An 18,373-nucleotide genomic window follows, 5' to 3' on the forward strand; every position below is an offset into this window, starting at 1 on the left:
GGGGCTCAAGCCCAATGAAAGTAACAGACAAAACTGAAGGGGACACCTCTCCTGAGGCAAAACCAACCAAAACAATCAAGAAGCCTGTCACTGTTACTGTATATTAAAAAAAAACTATTTCAAACAGGACATCTGATTCAACAGTTCCAAATAAGGAATCCTAAAGAAACATCATCTTTACTATGCACAGCCATGAACAAATGTGGCCAGGATTTTTTTTTTATGGAGAAAAGGATTCTGATTCTGTACAACTCACCAAAACATCTGCAACCAAAGAAAGGTATAGCACCTGACCTATGCAGCACTCTGGGTTAAATTACCTGGTATACTCTTTAGGCACTTTGACACTTGCACATATGTTGGCCCCACATCATTTTGCGTGCCAGTACGTTTTGTCGTAAACTGTTGTTTATGGTTAAACTGTGGCCGGGCTGCGCGCCTGTGCACAACAAACTTTTAAATGTTCAAAAGTTCTGGAGGCCACTAGCACGAACTAGTCCACATTGTTTCCACAAACAACGTGGTAGCGTGGTATTTTGTGACAATGTGACAATGTATTGTGTGGCAAGAGCATAACTTATGCACACAACGTGAACAGCGCGCAAGCTAGTTTTCACGGGCGTACCATCTAAATGACACACATTTCCACAGCAAATTGTGGGACAGTGTGGAGGCAGAATTTGTGCAAGTGTCGAGGTGGCATATGTTTATTACATGTTTTTTGTTATTAGGGATTTTGCTCTAAAAAGTGATGAAGTACTGTAATAAGTAGAAATTTGACATAATTGGGTTACTCAAAGAATGGTGGATTGTACTCTTTGGGTTGGAAGTTCATGTATCTCGGGGTCTTTTTCCAAAGTGAGGGAATGCTGAAGTGTGACGGGAGTCAGCCAGTATGCAATTTGCTAAGTGTTATCCAAAAAGTGTCACCATGTTTGTGAGTGTATAGCTCCAAGGCTTTGTGTATCTGTAAGTTCAAGGACTTATGCAGTGAAAGATTATTAATAGCTTGAGCTGGCACTGTTGTTGTCCGCAACAAAAGGGTCAGGCCAGTTCAATGGCTGATGTTATTATTCCTCGCTTCAGCTGAGATTTACGCCCCACCCTCCTTTGCCGCAATCTACAAACCTAGATTTGGGCAAAGCGGGGGAAATGACCTGTTTCCCGACAAATGTTCATAGCCAAACAGCAATTACCTTGTCATGGCCACGCATGACAGTCGGCTAATGTGTGCTAGACGTGGAAATAGCAGGAAGAAGTTAATTGAAGAACTCGGGCAGGGGATCACCCGCGTTTGAGTGAGCGGTCAGGTGCGTTGCCATCAAACAGCCTGCCCTTTGTCTACAGACACAAGTAATCTGGCCTGTTATTTGATACTGTGTGTCATTTCCATGTTTGCCTATGCAGGACAATCAGTTTGAACTCCCAACTAATTCCTGATCTTTCAATTAGACAAATTGCTTTCATACCAGGGGAGCTGAACTTTGCACCTGCCTCTTTCCCGATACACACAGCAACAACACACACACACACACACACATAACACCATCAAGTACAAGTTCACTTTTGGAATATGTGCTTTGGCAATAGGTAGGTGAAAGGGAAGATACCTCTATCATTTTATGATACTAAGACATTAATTAAGACTAAAAAGACTTTTATAAAGACAACAAACTATAGATTATGATTAAACATGGGGCTAACATACAGATTGTGTTGCCTTGGAATGAAGCAAGGAAAGTTATTTCATTATTTCTTTTTTCCTGTAACCCTCTAAAGGTTGAATCGAGGCAAATTTCACCTTTCATCTATCCAGGTCATTGTATTTTCAGGGAAATTAATCGATTGCAACTGGACGTTTCACCTCTTATCTGGGCAGGCTTCATCAGTCTTCATTCATGTCATGCTCAATAATTAGGTGGGACAAACCATTGTCTGACTAGGTAACATGTAACACCTAGTCTGAGAAGTTGGTGCAGAAAGTACTTAAAAATTCAGCTCTAAATTGTACGTAGATGTGGGGTTTCCCTGTATAAGTCCCTGGTGGGTGTGTCTACTGAGGGTGGTCACAATCGGGTTGTTGTTGTTGTTGTTGTTGTTTTTGTTGTTGAATGACGTCCTGCCTGGTGACAAAACATCTAATTAGTGGTCACTCTTCACTCTTCTGATGCCAACCTCCTTTTCTTTTCAGGGAGGTCCTTTCTACTTTCATATACATGGCTTCTTTAACACCTCTTTCAAACCAGTGGTCCGCCCTATCCAGAAATTGGACATCATTGCCCTGCAAGGAATGCCCCCTCTTTTGGACGAAAGGTGGAAAGTATTCCACAAACAAATAGTCTAGTTGCCTCTGCGGATTACCATGACCTGAATGATTGAGAAGCTACCCTATTTGTGTTCATGGTATAAAGTGAAATTAAACAGTTCCAGGCATCAACCGTGTATAGTGGTATTGATTATATTCTTGAAACATCCTGCATTAAGTTAATTCTTCCAAATAAACTGCATTAGCGACAGATATTAAACGAGTGTAATCATTGTTTTGGGAAGACTGATGAAAACATGCCTGTCAATAATCAATACATTTGAGTTGCTAAAATGATTTGTTCGCTTTCGTCTTAAAAGTGGTGGCTAACACAATTAGGAAATTGTGCTCAGGCAACTTTAGAATAACAGAGCAAAGTTTTTTGACTGTTCGCACATGATTGACAAGGAGCGAAGGGAAAGATATTTGACCCTCAAGTCATTTGCTTCCAATCATGTGAAATGGCATCCTGAAACAGGAGAAGCAAGACTACAAGTGTAAATATACTTCCTTCATTAGATTAACATACACTTCTCTCACACATGCCACATAGTACATACATGCAAGTTATCTCCTAATAATAGCTGCCATATAGTGCCCCGCCAGCGCTCAGATTTACACATGCCCTGCAGCCTGCCTTGTGTTTGGCTCTCTGGCTCTTGTTTACACTGGATGCTATTTTCTCTACAAACTTAATAAAAGCTGGTTATTTATTGGGTCGGATTATTGGACAGGACTGAGCTCAGCTGTAAAGTTTAGAGTGAAAACAGCTGTGGCTGAAATTGAATTACACTAAGTGAGTAATGTGAAAAGCAAGGGCAGTTTAACAGTTATTAAGTGCTCTTCTAGAGACCAATCAAACAGGCGTACTCCGGGATACGGAAAGTCTTTCACTGCTGCCTCCACATTATCTTTCTGCACTTGGAAAATGCTGGAAGAATACTCATCATGGATTCATGATCTTCATAATGCGAACTCTGCATGCTGCACGTGTGGGTGCATTTACACTCCTGGCAGTATGTCAGTAAGCTTGACGTGTGTGTGTGTGTGTGTGTGTGTGTGTGTGTGTGTGTGTGTAGAGAAGTGTCTTGGCATGTGCTCCTGACAGGCCCCTGTCTTACAAGACCAAAGGTTAAATGATTATAGGACCAACAGCTTAAACATGTGGCATGGCACCTGGCCTGCATATGTATGCCTATGTGTGTGTGAATGTATTTTAGAGGGGCGGGGGGCAAGACAAAGTTTTCCCCCAATAAACATCTGGGCCTCACACTGATGACATTTATCAGCCAAAGTGTTAATGGAGGCTGATTCCCGTTCAGTGTGTTCTTCACTTTCCCTTTACTCGTTTCTACTTCATACTTCATTAAGCAAAAATAGCCTCATTTTTTCACCCCAACATTTCAACTAAAATAATAATATAACTCAGTCACTTTTTCATTATGACTTCATAAAACAGTATCTCTAAATGTGTTTATTCAAAACAACAACTAAATTAAATTGATTGATTTTTATGATTGATTGATACCCGTGCTAATTCCTTACATTGTATGTCTGTGAGAAAGACAGACTTGCTACCTGTGTTTTTTTTTTTTTAATCCAAACGCTATAAATCAACTCCTTTGGGAGAAGACATGAGATATTTATTTGGCCTATCTCCTCTAGAAGGAAAAATCCCTTGTTCTGCTTCCTGCGTATGACAGGTTATCACTCCAGGAACAGATACAGAAAAGAGGAGAGGAAGATTGAATGAGAGTGATGCACACTGGGTGATGTATCAGATGGCAGGTGAGGGGGTGAGGTGGAGGTGCATATGTGATAGCAAGAAAAGAGTGATTTAATGCTGGTGGAGACTCCTCTCCTTTTTTTCCTTGCCCCGACGCTTTCATGTTAGCCCAGGGTCGACCTGCCTGCTACCCCAGATGGTGCTGTCTATCTGGACTGCCCTCTACAGGATGTACCCATCACCCCCCCCCCCCCCATCATAGACATACACTAATTGATTTCAGGGGGATGGTCCTCTCACTCCCTCTCTTCTGTTTCACACTAACACACAGACAGCCTGCCAACAGCTAGAACGCCCTCATCTCTTACACACACACACACACACACACACACACACATACTATAATACATACACACACGCTTGACGCTGTGTGCTGTCAACGCTAATTCAATTTGAGACGCAGGAGTGTGACTAACAGCCGACCTGCTGAGTGCTTTACCATATGCATCACACAGGCACACACAAATCACAATACACCATTCCACTGTTATGATAATAATGTTATTGGTGTCAATGTGCTCATTTTTGGAAAAACCATGTGAGGATATTTATTGGATTATATTAAACCCAAATGACAGGGTTTGTATTTAGCAGTTTGAGTTGATATGCATCTACTTAAGATGATTATTTCTCATCAAATATAGTATATATAGAAAGCTTTCATTATTTTTACAATCAACCAAAGGTTATCATCAAACATTAGTATTAGTGAGATGATTTTTTCTTGTTTTAGGTTTAATTCAATTATAAAAGTATATATATAAGAATGGGACTTCCTAATTGGAAGCTAAATAATTCTGTCAATATGCTGATAATTAGTAGGTAAAATGTAAAACACAAATCATATTGCAGACTAGCATGTTAAATCGATGCTAGATGACAATTTTGGCTCTAAAGTTTAACTTGAACTGTCCGTAGGGAATTTGCCGTAGTTCACCAGGTACTGAGTCATTTGTTTTATGTAGCCCGAGGACTCAGTTCTCTGTGTAAACTCATGATAATGCAATACAGATAAAGGAAATGTGCAACACATGTCGTTATGGTCTGATTCTGATACTGCCAGCACTCAGACAACAAAGTATACATACATTCTTGTTTCTCTGCAAGAGACGTCTGAGCAGGTGAAGGGTTGAGGTGATGGTCAAGTGGGGGGTTAAAAGGGTGACGAAAGGGAAGGGGTGGCAGGATCAGGTGTGTGTTAGTGCCGGAGACATGTTGGGTCTTAATGAAGCATGCTCCGGACACCAAGGACTGATGGAGCCAGCTGTATTGATTGTGTGAGCGTTCACACGTGTGTGAGCGTTCACACGTGTGTGAGCGTGCACAAGACAGTAAAATTGATTAAAAGTATTAACACGTCTGACAGGAAGCGGTGGTCAAGAGGTTAGTGGAAAAAGGAGAAACCCTTGAACTGAAGCGATTAGACACACACTTATAAGGAGCAGCGTTAGCAGCCCATTGGTCACACTTGCCCATCAATACCAGAGTAGAACCAATCAGCTCAGCTTCCTGTGTTTGACCTGACCCTTCACACGTAGTAATTGAATATTTCACATTGAAAGGTGGATGGAAAAAAGGTGACAGGGAGAGGAGCTTGCTTGATGTGGTACCGCAGCACCACATCATGCAAATGTTCTCCATCTTTGCACACCTTAATGAACATTAAGAATATGTAACTATTGAGACTACAGAAGTACAAGATATCAAGTGCTTACAGTCATAGCAGAGTTAAAGAAGGCTGAAACCACACACAGAAAATTCAAGTTGAGGTGGCAAGATTGGGCAAGAAAGACAGATTTTTTGTAGGTTTTACGAGCCAATGAAAATGAACTCCAGACAGTTTCTGGGAAATACATTTATCAAGCGGTGTGTAGCCTTCAAGAAGGCCATGATCTTCATGGCAGACAATGTTCCTACATATGCACCATAATATCCCATCATCTTTGGGCACCTGATTTAATTCTTACTCTAAATGTCAGTATTTTGGTGGCTGTGGTTGATGGTTCAGCAAAAGGTGATCATGAACTGATCAAGAAACGAAAGACTGGAATGGATGCAAGACTGATGACAGTTATTAAAAGGATGTGTAAATATGTTGGTTTCTGAATATTTTTGAAAGTTGTTACATGCATGTTTCCAAACATTTCTCATACGAGAATCACTTGAATTAAATTGCTGACGTGCAGTAAACAAATACCAACTGGTGACATTTTCTCTCACAATATCTGGTTGTGCATGACTCACTTGTGCAGAAGCAAAATGTCAGCCACATGGACAACATCCTTGTCTGTCATTTCAACATGGCACCTTGGGAAGCAGGAGGTGGTGTTGTTGGCCCCTGACAGTCGAACCACTTGATAACAACACTTCACACCGACAATCGTAGTCACAAGGGCAGGTCAGAGATGTTTGTATAGAGCACAGCAGTGCATCCCTGCGCAAACAACAATATGCCAGAATTTGTTTGCTTTAGTAGAACATCCATCCATACAGTTTCTGCACCGCTTGACCTCAACCGGGCCGTGGGTTTTAACATGAAATACAAAACATTAAAAAAATATTTGTGTTTCCTTTAACCGGTGAGGGACATTTTAACTCTCAGTAATCCAACTCCTCGCCAAGATGATTGACAGCTGCTGGATCACATGGGTCAGTGGAAAATGGGAGGTGTATCGGGTGTAACTCTGAGGACTTAAAGAATCACGTGTGAGCACAAACTCACCACAGGCACCTCAGTCATCAAAGTGGCTGGTAAAAAGGCATAAGGGAGATTTGTGTCACTTTGGGGGCAATGATGATGATTGTGGATGCAGTTAAGTGTGCACTGATGATAATTAGGAAGGACACAAAAAGGGTCAGAGGTGGCTGAGTGTCACTCTGGAGAACTCCCATCATCCACAGGAGTGCGGGTGTGTTCATGTATAGATATTTGTGTCTGCTTTGATAGCACCTGTAATGGCTCCCAGCTGAGTCTCACCTCCCCCCTCGGATCTAGTGAAATACGTATGTGTGTAATAAGGCAATGGCATGCGAGTGGCAGAAGGCCGCTTCCTCTACAGGTGACACCTTTGACCTCTCATCTGTTCCCTGTTGGCAGAGAGGATGGGGAGGGGGGAATGGAAAAGGGAAGATTCAGGTGGAACTGCATTCTTTACAAATACAGCTATGGAGTGCCAAACAAAAACATCAGACTGAGTGTTTTAAGTCAGAGTGGAAGAGGATTCAATGAATAATCAAGCTAATGGCAAAGTGCTACTTGGAAATTAAACCCATATACAGTGGTGTAAAAAAGTGTTTGCCCCCTTCCTGATTTCTTATTATTTGCATTTATGTCACACTTAAATTTGCAATCAGTTGTACGGCACTGTGGCGGAATTCTGGCACATTTTAAGGTTTTTGAGCATGAACTGCCTTTTTAAGGTCAAGTCACAGCATCTCAATAGGATTCATGTCGGAACTTTGATGAGGTCACTCCAAAGTCTTAATTTTATTTTTATTCCGTCATTCACAAGTGGATTTGCTGTTTCGGATCACCTTTTCGCACAGGGCCATTTAGGTTTGGATTTTTTTGTTTGGATTTTTTCCCTCCCTTAATAATAAAAATGTCCATTTAAATTTTGTGTTTGGTTGTGTTGTCACTAATATTTCAATTTGTTTACTGATGTAAAACATTTAAGTGTGACAAACATGCAAAGTGAAAATTTTTCCACACAAATGTAGTTTCTCAACAAGATAACGTATCAGACACACTTCCAATCCAATCAGGAGTTGGATTAGTTGCTTATATTGCTTCCAACTTTGTGGGGAGTTGTTTCTGCTCTGGGAGAAATATCCATTCTAACATTTTAAACCTGTGCTAGATATAATCGACATATACCATATATACAAAACATACTTTTGTTTTTCCCCTTTTCATATAATGGCTGTTGTAATGACATCTGTAATGTCCAAATTTGTCCACTGGGTGTCACTTTTTCCTTCATTACGACACAGTAAATAGTTTGTCTTACTAGAACATCTCACTATGACGTCCTGGAGTTCGCCACGACCAATTAAAGTACCTGTATTGTTAAATGAATACATATTTGACAGTGTCATCATAAATACAACATTGGTATATTTGTGATAGTTAATGATAGTAAGCAGTGAGTGCTGTAATCAAAACGGTTTGCTAACCAAAGTGCTGCAAAACAAGGAAAAGGGCAAGAATTAGTGTGTGAGATGGCTTAAGGAAACAATGCTAACTTTATAGCCTTAACCTTATAGCAGTGTAGGCCAGCTGCTGGGCAAAGTTTCCACAAGCAGACTACAAGCACACTAATGTTTTTATTTTTGGTGCATTTACCACCTCTGTACGAGCCAAGAGATGTTTACGCATGAGCACTTCCGCTTTAGCCTAAAAATGCAGTCAGTCGGGGGAAATGTGTGCGTATCCTGAACAATTCGTTATTTGACAGAATCAGTGAAAGCTCATTTCAGGGTTTTGCATGAAATGTACTCACAGGAATAATTTTAAGTCTTTACAAGAAGATAATTTGCGCAATACAGGCTGAAGTAGCCCACTCGTTGCGAAGAGAAAGGGTAGTAAACAATCTTGAGGAGTAGTCATCTTTGGAGACAGTCCCCGCTTGGATGCCTCCCGCTTCCTCTCATCGTCATCAAAATCGGTCACGATTTTACATCACGTGACCGCGCCTCCTACGTCACGACTGTTCTCGAAGTAGACAGGCGCGCGTGTCCGAAGCCAACAAGTTCAGTGCTGGCTAAAAATAGTTTGTACCCAGGTCTAGTGACGTCATGTATGCTGCCTCGTGAAGGAGTAATTTGACATTTTCCACGAAGCTCAGCCCATTTATCTTAATGTTTTTCCCCTTGTGTGTTTTGTCACTTGGGTTTGTGACACACCGAGTATGAAACGGCCTCTTCCCCGCGGTTTGCTGACTGACTCTTTATCACACACCCATTCCGAGTAGGGGTGAGTGAAACATTATGATTATTATTCCTATTAAAAACATTTTGTGCCGGACTAAAAGCTCCATGTGCCTACGTGCTGTGGCCGGGGGGCGTGGCTGGGTGGGATTAACGGCTGGGTCAAGGAGGGAGCAGAATGGATGACTCATAGCTGCTTATACTCCGCGTGGACACCGGATATAATGTGGTCTGCGTGTGTATGTGTGTGTGTGTGTGTATTTGTGTAGGTGGGGGAGGGGGCGGATGCTTTAAAAGTAGTAGTTAGTAGTTTAGTCGCGAGTTCAAGTAAAGTAAGATAAGTACCAAAGTACCATATCATATCACATTGTTGCAATACTGACATATTTGGTAACGCCTATTGTGACCTGTGTTCACTCTCACCGCTTCTGTCACACACACACCCCGATTACGATGTGCACACACACACACACACACACCCCAGTCATAAGTGAATGACGGCAGGTCGCCATGGAAACTGCGTTACGCTCCGGGCACCCGTAGAAGAAAACAGGAGCGGGAGGACCGAGCGGAGTCTTCATTTCAGCACCACGATCCCGGTGGACAGCTCCTTCATGAAGTGGAGCATCACATGTGTTATCAGGGACAGAACAGCAGCAGCAGCAGTGTGGGTGGGGACTTCCAAACAAAATAAACAACACCCTCACACCATCCAGACGTGAATCACGGTGGTTCCGAGAGGTTTTATACCGCTGTGAGACCAGGAGTTAGCCAGTCGCTCTGCCTCAGCAACAGGTAAGACTGGTGTGCTCTGTCGAGTCGGTTCATTCACTTCTTTTATGTACAATTTTTTAATGTGGACTTAATCTTATCTAAACTACCACTCTTTATTCTAACCTTTATCTGGCATGTCAAGTTTAACTAATTAGATTTAGTATAAAAGCTGACATGGGAGGATAAAACTAAGGAGAACTCCACTTCTACTGTAGAGTAATGACTTACTATGAAACTTACCCATGGAGGAGATGGAACTTGGACATTTATTAATATGATTTTATTTGTCTTTTTAGTTTCTCCTGTAAGAGTCAATAACATGTTTCATTTGGCTGAGTTTTTGTGCCATTCTTGATGCCCATTTGTCCAGGCTTAGGACAAGCACAAGACCTCTCCAAAGGCTAGGTTTTAGTGATGATCACACACCGTCTACACGAAAGGCAACAGCACGTACCAATACACCATCACATATTTGATATAAATAAATAATTCCTCCTAAGTAAGAATAAACCATACCACTCTAACTTTGACCACTTTGCAACAGCAAGGTTGTATGGAGTGGACACTATTGTTTTTGTTAGTTTTAGATGTAGTCCTGTGTGTACCAAAGCTGAGCGTTATGTGCGAGCAGAGCTGATACGCCTGGATGAGTCACTCAGGCTGCAAGTTTGCAGAACAGTGTGAAAGGGGAGGGGGGGGATACAGGGGCCAGCTGGATAGCGGTCCTGCAGTGTCTTTCTGCCTTCCACATAGTTGTATTGTTTTTATGGTCAGTGTCAACATCACAGATGGTTTTCTACAACTCGCTTTGCTAAGACTGGCTTACAGACAACATTTTCTGAAGCTTTTTGATCCCAGCCTGAAGTTCTATTTTTTATGTTTTTTGCGGTAAGCATACCTTTTCCTTCTGAATAAGCACTTCCATGGTATTACAGCTGCTATGTATAGTAGTGTTTGTGTGCAAGAGTAGAATGATGATTCATGTGTACTGAAAGTGCTAGATGGATTGAAAGATTTATAAAGGCTGCCTATTGTACATTGTTTGTGGTTGTTACAGGCACTGATAAATTGCTGCCGGAGAACACAGACCATTATTGTTCATTAGTATCTCAACATTTCCCTCCTTGTATTGACAAATCATAGCAATCAGCAGCATTCAGCTGTAGAGGTGAGTGACAAGTATTGGTTAAAGCAAACAATAGATCATAATAGACTGCAATGAATCACATCCCCACAGCCAAACTCAGGCACTTGTTCTCTCAAATACTTTGACTTGTGCACACAAGCACACACCGTGTCTCATAAAAGAGATTTAAATGTAATTTGTCTGATTGAGAGACTGACAAATAGATTGCAAATCTTTAGACTGCATTCATAAGTGCCTGTAAGATCACGCATGGGAAGAATAAACAAAATAGATAAGCTCAATATAAACCCTGCATGCGGATGTTGCCCCATTTTCCAAGTGTGCCATGGGAAAGCTTGGGCACATTCGGCTGCATGGATGTGTGCAGGAGTTATTGTTTGTAAAATATGCAGATATGTCGTATGCACGCGGACACAAAAACAGATGTGTGTCCTTAATTAGTGACGTTGGTGTGATTAATGATGTCTGTTGGCGATGACTCATTCAGTTTAACCCTTGCATCGCTGGTGGAAACAATCAACAGACAAAGATTTAAGCTGTCTGAACCAGTGCAAATTGGTAATAGCTGTATTGGCTTTCATCTCAATCTATCCTGAGATGTGGCTCATAGCTTGAGCGATATAATATTTCAGACTGAGAGGGCGAGTTAATAAACTCTCTATTTCATAGGGTTCTGGCATCGTGCATTATGCATTTCAGATTGTGTGATCCCAGTGAAACACTTAATTTAGTGTGATCTGGTTTCACAGGAGAGGGGTTATTTATGCAAAGCTCAGCTTCATGAATGGCTCCATGTGTCAGCTTGTCAACACAGCAGTTATATTAGCATTGTGGAAAAGCTGTCAACCAAGCTGTGACTTGCAGACAGCAGACTGGCAGGGACTCTGTCTGTGTGTTCGCATGTGTGGCTGTCTGTGTGAGAGAGTGCATTAACACATAGCACGTTTTGTTAATTTTAGTATCGATAATTAACTCTCATTTCGGCTCTTTTTCCTCTTTTAAGGGCAGCAGCATGTCTGAAACCAAATCCAGGCAGAGGTTCCACAGCCTGAAGCCCGAGCAGGTGGCAGTTCTTCATCAGGTTCTGTCAGACATCGTTCCCATCCACGGCCGTGGGAACTTTCCGACACTGGAGCTCCGCCCTCGTGACATCATCATTGCTGTAAGGGCCAGTCTGCAGAAGCAGGGAATCACTGTGAGAGACGTGCGTCTAAATGGCTCCACAGCTAGCCATGTCCTGGTCCAAGACAACAGAATGAGCTACAAAGACCTGGATATTATCTTTGGGGTGGAGCTGCCCAGTCAGGAAGAGTTTCAGGTATGACTTCATACAGCTGCATATTTCATAAGAGGAAGAAAGAGAGAGTTAAAGAGTTAGTGTAATAATCAGTCCTACAATTTCATTTAGCTCCTTGCGAGTGTCTGTGGCAGACTGCAGTATTGATTTTTGTGCTTTCATTTTGACAAGGAGATAATTGTAAGCTTAACTAATTCAATAATGGATTATATCTCAAGAAGGCTGAATTGTTTTTAATATTTGTAACTGAATTATACCCAAAGGCAAAGTCAGGTAATGCAGACAGTATTGCAGTCATTAGTTATACCTCCTGTCATTTCCCCAGGTGATCAAAGAGTCGGTGTTGGGCTGCTTGCTGGACTGCCTACCATCAGGGGTGAACAGAGAGAGGATCAGCAGTGCCACAATGAAGGAGGCCTATGTCCAGAAGATGGTCAAGGTCTTCAGTGAGCATGACCGCTGGAGCCTCATCTCGCTGTCAAACAACAGCGGCAAAAACCTGGAGCTCAAATTTGTAAGCATGTTGAGGAGGCAGTTTGAGTTCAGCGTTGATTCCTTCCAAATTATTCTGGATCGTCTTCTCGAGTCCTACATGCAGCAGGACTCTTTGCATAAACATAAAGATGTTACTCTGAAGGACCAACAGGTGAAAACGAAAGATGCGTCATCTCAGCTTAAACAGACCAGCACTGCACAAACAGAAAAAAACACCGGTCAAGATACATCCAATATACAGAATGGGTCTCACATCAGTAACACAGGGCAGGCAGATGACATACACGGAAAGAAAGCCCAGAGCCAAAATGGTTTGAAATCAACAAAAGATTCCCCACAGGAAGATGATGACAAAAATAAAACACCCACAGAGTTAAAACAGCACAGAGGAAACCTTAATGAACTAAAGCCCATGGTGAACACATCTTCAAACACGATATCTAGAGAGGAACAAACCACTGAGAGCACTGAGGCTCAGACTAACCTGAAAAATGAGGACTCAAATGAATGGCCAACAAAGGGGGAACAATCAGAAACAGCAAATTTAAACCACACAACCAGCATTGTTGTAAAGGATGTGCTCACAGAAGAAATGGAATTGACAAAAAGCCCACAGCCGGTCCAGACAGAGCCTGTAAGCCTGATAGAGGACTGTAACAGCACACAGTCACCTGAAAGAAGAATGGTCTCTAAGCGATTAAATGAGGACGACAAAGATGAAACAAAATGCTTGTATACTCCACACGTTGACACATCTTTACAAGTGAGTGCAGACAACACTTTAGAGGATGAAAAAGAAGTTGAGATTGAGGTGCACATGGAAACCAAGAGCAGAAATGAAAGAGAAAAAAGTGAAAAGAGTTTAACATCAGAGGAAAAGACAGACCACATACAGAGAGATGATGGTTTCTGCTCCATTTCCGCCACACCACTTTCACACAACAACACCCAGGATACACACAGCACACTGCAGATTGAAAGATCAGCTGACAGACTCGATGCTGACGGCACCACGGATCCTCAGGACACACCTGCAACACCTGGCCTTGTTTTTGACAAAAAGACCTCCTCTGCTTCTTGCAAGCCATCAGAAAGACTCTCTCACATGGTGGTGCTCAAACACTTGTCTCCGAAACCCCCCCGTAGAATGTGTAGGAAGGTTACCCCCGCTCCTTGCACTGGCCTGGCCTCTGAGAGTGACCCCATCACAGCTTCCTGTCTAGATCAAAACCCTCAATCTGATCTTAATGGAAGTATCGAGTCCATTCCTGTTACGACTTCCTCAGACGTCACTGAAAAAGCCAACGGTTCTGAATGCAACACAGCAAGTAACCCCTTGTCAAATCTGGACTTCACCCCTGATTCCGTCACTGTTCTACCTCAAGTGCTATCATCTCAGTTGATCAAAGAGGGTTTGTGTCAGATAAATATTCAACGCCAGGATCAGCAACCACAAATGGATGAGCAAAGGCAGTCTTCCCCTGGTGATTCTGCCTCGCAACTGACAGAGTTTGAGTCCCCCAATAGCTTGGACTCCCAAGCAGATGAGTCCTGTTCAAATGTCCACGAGTCCACACATACATCAGAAGCTGAACTGAAAGAGGCAGAGGAGAACGTGAAATTAATGGACAACCTGGACATGCCAAACGAGAACCCTCAAGAGATCACACCACCTGAAGAGACAACACCCCCTCACTCACTTTCACCCTGCCACAATACCCTTATTTCCTGTCCCCCACCTCCTGTACTCAGTCTGTCCCCTCCCTGCTTAACTCCCTCACCCCCAAGCGTCAGCCCCCCACCATGCCTGACTCCTCCCTCTCACTGCCTCTCGTCCTCAATGCTGCACACCGTCAGCCCTGCTACCACTTTTAGCTCTCCACCCCTGAGCTTCAGTCCTACCTCGTCTTGCCTCAGCTCACCCCCTTACCTCACTCCGCCTATGCTCAGCCTCAGCCCTCCTCCTCTTTGTCTGACCCCACCTTCTCCGTGCCTCAGCCCTCCCCTCGTCTGCTTCCCTACTCCAGCGGAATCAGCGGATCCTATACTTCAGGTATCCTCAGACACACCTTTGATAGACAACACAGACAGTGATGTGCAGATTACAGAGCTTTCTACCTTGCAAGGAATCCCAGTTCTACAACTAGAGGAGAAAATGGAGCAAAATATTGCCTCATTGTCGCCACAGCTTCCAGAGAATGTCTCTTTTCCGATCTCAGTCCCAAGTACAACCTCACATGCGCTGCCTCACTCTCAGTTGGCAAACCAGAGGGAACCCGGCCCTCTAAATGCAGATGAAGGATCCAGCTCTGTGTCTGGGACCAATGAGACCCAGGAAAAGACTGCAGACATGAGTGAACATAGCGGATCTCCTCAGGCAGAAGGCTCGATCCCTGCTGTCGAGGTTCTGGCAGAAAGCATGTATGGTGACTTTGAGGCCGCCATGGACCACCTGCGCTATCGTTTAATCGCTACAAGGAATCCCGAGGAGATTCGAGGTGGCGGCTTGTTGAAATACAGCAACCTACTGGTCAGGGACTATCGACCGGCCAGCGAGACTCAAATAAAGACACTGGAGCGCTACATGTGCTCACGCTTTTTCATTGATTTCCCTGATGTGCAGGAGCAGCAAAGGAAGATCCTGTCCTACTTGAAGAATCACTTCATTGGTGAGGAGAGGAGCAAGTACCAGTACCTAATGACTCTACGTCGCGTGGTCGACGACAGCACCGTATGTCTGATGGGCCATGAGAGGAGACAGACTCTAAACATGATCACAGTGTTGGCGCTAAAAGTTCTCGGGGAGCAGAACATTATCCCCAACACAGACCATGTGACATGCTTTTATCAGCCTGCCCCGTACCTTGCGGAGCACAGCGCACCCTACTTAACAGAACCGAGTTACTGCAGCTACTACATACCCCAAGGGGGATCAACTCTCCTGTACCAACCGTACCCCTTACACCTGCACACACAGACCGGACTAGTGTAGAAGTCATGCAAACATGCGTGCTGAATTTAAAAAAAAGAGACAGCCAAGAGCAAAGCTGCTGGTATTGTCCAATTGCTGGAGAGTGGTAATAGTTTGTCCTATGATAGACGCGTGGTGGCGGTTTTACCGGAAAACTCCATTAAATAATATATAATGTTCTAACAAGAATATAAAGAATTATTTTTCTGATATTGTTCCCGACAATGCTGTGCTCACCCATGAGTCCCAAGTCTTTGGTGTCCGTGGGACTAAGAATGGGTTTCTTCATGGACACTCAATGCACTTCCACGTTCTTGAACTCTAATGTATTCTTCTATTCCTACCGTGGTGTTCTTACTGGGTTTGTTTAGACTGTGGACCTTGCCTGTGGTTAATATTGTGCATGGATAACATGGGACTGTTCTCTCACTGCCAAATACTGTGTAACGATGTTCTTCAGACGGTTTAATGTAACTTTGTTATTCTTTTAATGAAGAAGTATATAAGGATGGGTTTACCATTGTGTACAGTGCTATATTGAAACTACATGCATGCACAAATACGGACACACCTGTTAAGTATAATGTATGGAAAGTTAGACAATGCATGAGTAGCTAAATATAAATATATAACACAAAGCAAAGGCTTTTAATTTAATTTAAAAAAAAATATATATATATTTTTGCAAGACTTTCCAAGATAATTCTCAGCGGTTATCCTACTGGTTGTACACCATGCCGACAACAATGCCTTTGCAATAGACTGTACAGCATATTGGTTGCAGTATGTTGTGTGTGAATACAATCCATCGTTTTCAGGTAAATTGTAAGGAAATGTGCTGGAATCCTTTGTGTAGTCACGTGAAGTACTGAACCATCTCGTGGTTTGTTTCATTTAAGGCTAAAGTTTACTCGACGGACTGGAGGTGGTCAGGTTAAAACCATCTTTGGATCATTTCAAAGCCTGGCAAACTGCTGTGACTTCTCGGCATTAATTACAATCAAATATGATAAGAAACCTGTTTGAGTCTAATTTAAAGCAACAACAACTATGACCAAAGATGGTTGGCAGGGAAATCAAGTGCCTAAATGTGAGACATCCTTGCTATGTCTTTATCTTTGAACTGGGGTGGGTGTGGACCTAGGTTAGACATTTTGTGTTCAATTGTTAACCCCTGGTACTGCTGCCTGTTTTGATGTCTTCTTTAATGTTGTCATTTGTTGCATTTGTTGTTCATTTTTATAAATAAAGGGGGTACTCAACAAACAAACAATATGTTGACAGATTAGTTCCTTTGTTCTTATGTGATTTACCATCAACCGTAGGTCAGATTTTCACCACAAGATTGCATAGCTGATGCATCCGCCTACCCATTTGGTGCAGCAATGATCCACTTAAGCCACACAGTCACATCACGACGGTGCCCTGCAGAGCAACCCAAAGCCGTGAAGCTGTGTCTGTTTGAGGCCTCTTATCACAAATCACCTGTCCTTCAGACATGTTTGTAGCCGCTGACGCACAACAACACAACACAGCTGGCGCAACAATGTGTAAATGTGAGGAGGAGAGCTGGATTTATGATTCGGTAGTGTTGTTGTTTGCCACCTATTAATGGGAGAGACCAACAGCACAATGAAATAAGGCGACTCCCTCCCAGCTGACTCCCTTCCACTTCACACCACTAATTATATCATGGGCACACAGGGAGAATGCCTTCAGGGGCTTCTATGTGATCACAGGTACACACAATCTATTTACTCACAGTGCAGGCTTGCAGTTGTGTGCACAAAGCTGCACGGGTCTCGGGGAAGAAAAGGAGTGTGTGATCTTTTAGGCTCTGTATCAGCATCTCACAGACCTCTGAGCCACTCTTGTCCACTCAAGGTTTCCATAGAGACACAGACAGAAAGTACAGCGGGTGCAGGAGAGCATGACGGAGGACAGGAAAGACCTACACAGCAAATGAGGGGGAGGGAGGTGAAAAGAAAAGAAAAAAAGGTGGGTGAACAAAGAGATGGTTTGAGGGAAGTGAAAGTGGATTTGAGACAGTAATAAGAAGACAAGGACAGCAGGGTGGGTGATAAAGCAAGAGGTGGGAGGAACAGAGGAGTTGATGGGGATAGGGTGGGATGTTGTCAGGCCTTCAGTCACAGGGGAGTCACCGTGTGTGAGGTGGCTGCAGTGACGTTAGCAGTGATGTCAGAACAGTGCACATTCGCACACACGAGGATGTGCATGTGCATACGTAGCTGTGTGCATGTCAGCTTTCCCTAATGGGCTGCCCACTTGTGGGACCGTCGATATATATTTTCAAAATCTCACCCACACGTCTCCATCACTCATCCAGGTTTGACAGTTCCGTGTCAGATGTGCAAATATATTTAGATCCGGAATCGATGGTGTGAACATGCATTTTGCAGTGTAAATGATGATTTAAATTCCTGTAACAAGGGAGACCTTCGGTCATGGCTGACAGATTATTTCTTTCTTTGGTTGGCCTTTACAGTTTGATGTTTTTAAATGTCATTCTAAAATGAGCATGCTATAATAAAACACTTCGCATGAACTCAAATTATAGCGACCTACCGAATCAAAATCATTTCAAGTTGTTGTCATTTGCTAAAACTGAAGCCTCACCTAAATTAACCCGCACCGCCTTTTACCTGTTT

At 43.0% G+C, this 18,373-nt stretch overlaps 1 protein-coding gene across 3 annotated transcripts; it reads left to right on the plus strand.

Annotated features, from left to right (window-relative positions):
• The first annotated feature begins 8,923 nt into the window (after positions 1–8,923).
• LOC131110611 (uncharacterized) lies at positions 8,924–16,963 on the plus strand. Of its 3 annotated transcripts, none has more exons than XM_058063866.1 (3): positions 8,924–9,066; positions 11,945–12,259; positions 12,564–16,963. In XM_058063866.1, the coding sequence occupies exons 2-3, from the start codon at positions 11,954–11,956 to the stop codon at positions 15,723–15,725; spliced, it is 3,468 nt and encodes a 1,155-aa protein (XP_057919849.1). In that variant the 5' UTR covers positions 8,924–9,066; positions 11,945–11,953; the 3' UTR covers positions 15,726–16,963. The 3 variants fall into 3 exon arrangements, with proteins under 3 accessions (XP_057919849.1, XP_057919848.1, XP_057919847.1); XM_058063865.1 differs by lacking the exon at positions 8,924–9,066 and adding an exon at positions 9,234–9,815; XM_058063864.1 differs by lacking the exon at positions 8,924–9,066 and adding an exon at positions 10,479–10,682.
• The last annotated feature ends 1,410 nt before the right edge of the window (positions 16,964–18,373 follow it).

The sequence above is a fragment of the Doryrhamphus excisus genome, chromosome 23 (assembly GCF_030265055.1).
Source record: "Doryrhamphus excisus isolate RoL2022-K1 chromosome 23, RoL_Dexc_1.0, whole genome shotgun sequence".
Taxonomy (NCBI): Eukaryota; Metazoa; Chordata; class Actinopteri; order Syngnathiformes; family Syngnathidae; genus Doryrhamphus; species Doryrhamphus excisus.

What these genes read in the sequence shown, in the direction of transcription:
- LOC131110611 (XM_058063864.1), top strand. An exon ending in CCAGTCAGGAAGAGTTTCAG is followed by an intron (nt 12,260 to 12,563) that starts GTATGACTTCAT and finishes TCATTTCCCCAG; the next exon opens with GTGATCAAAGAGTCGGTGTT.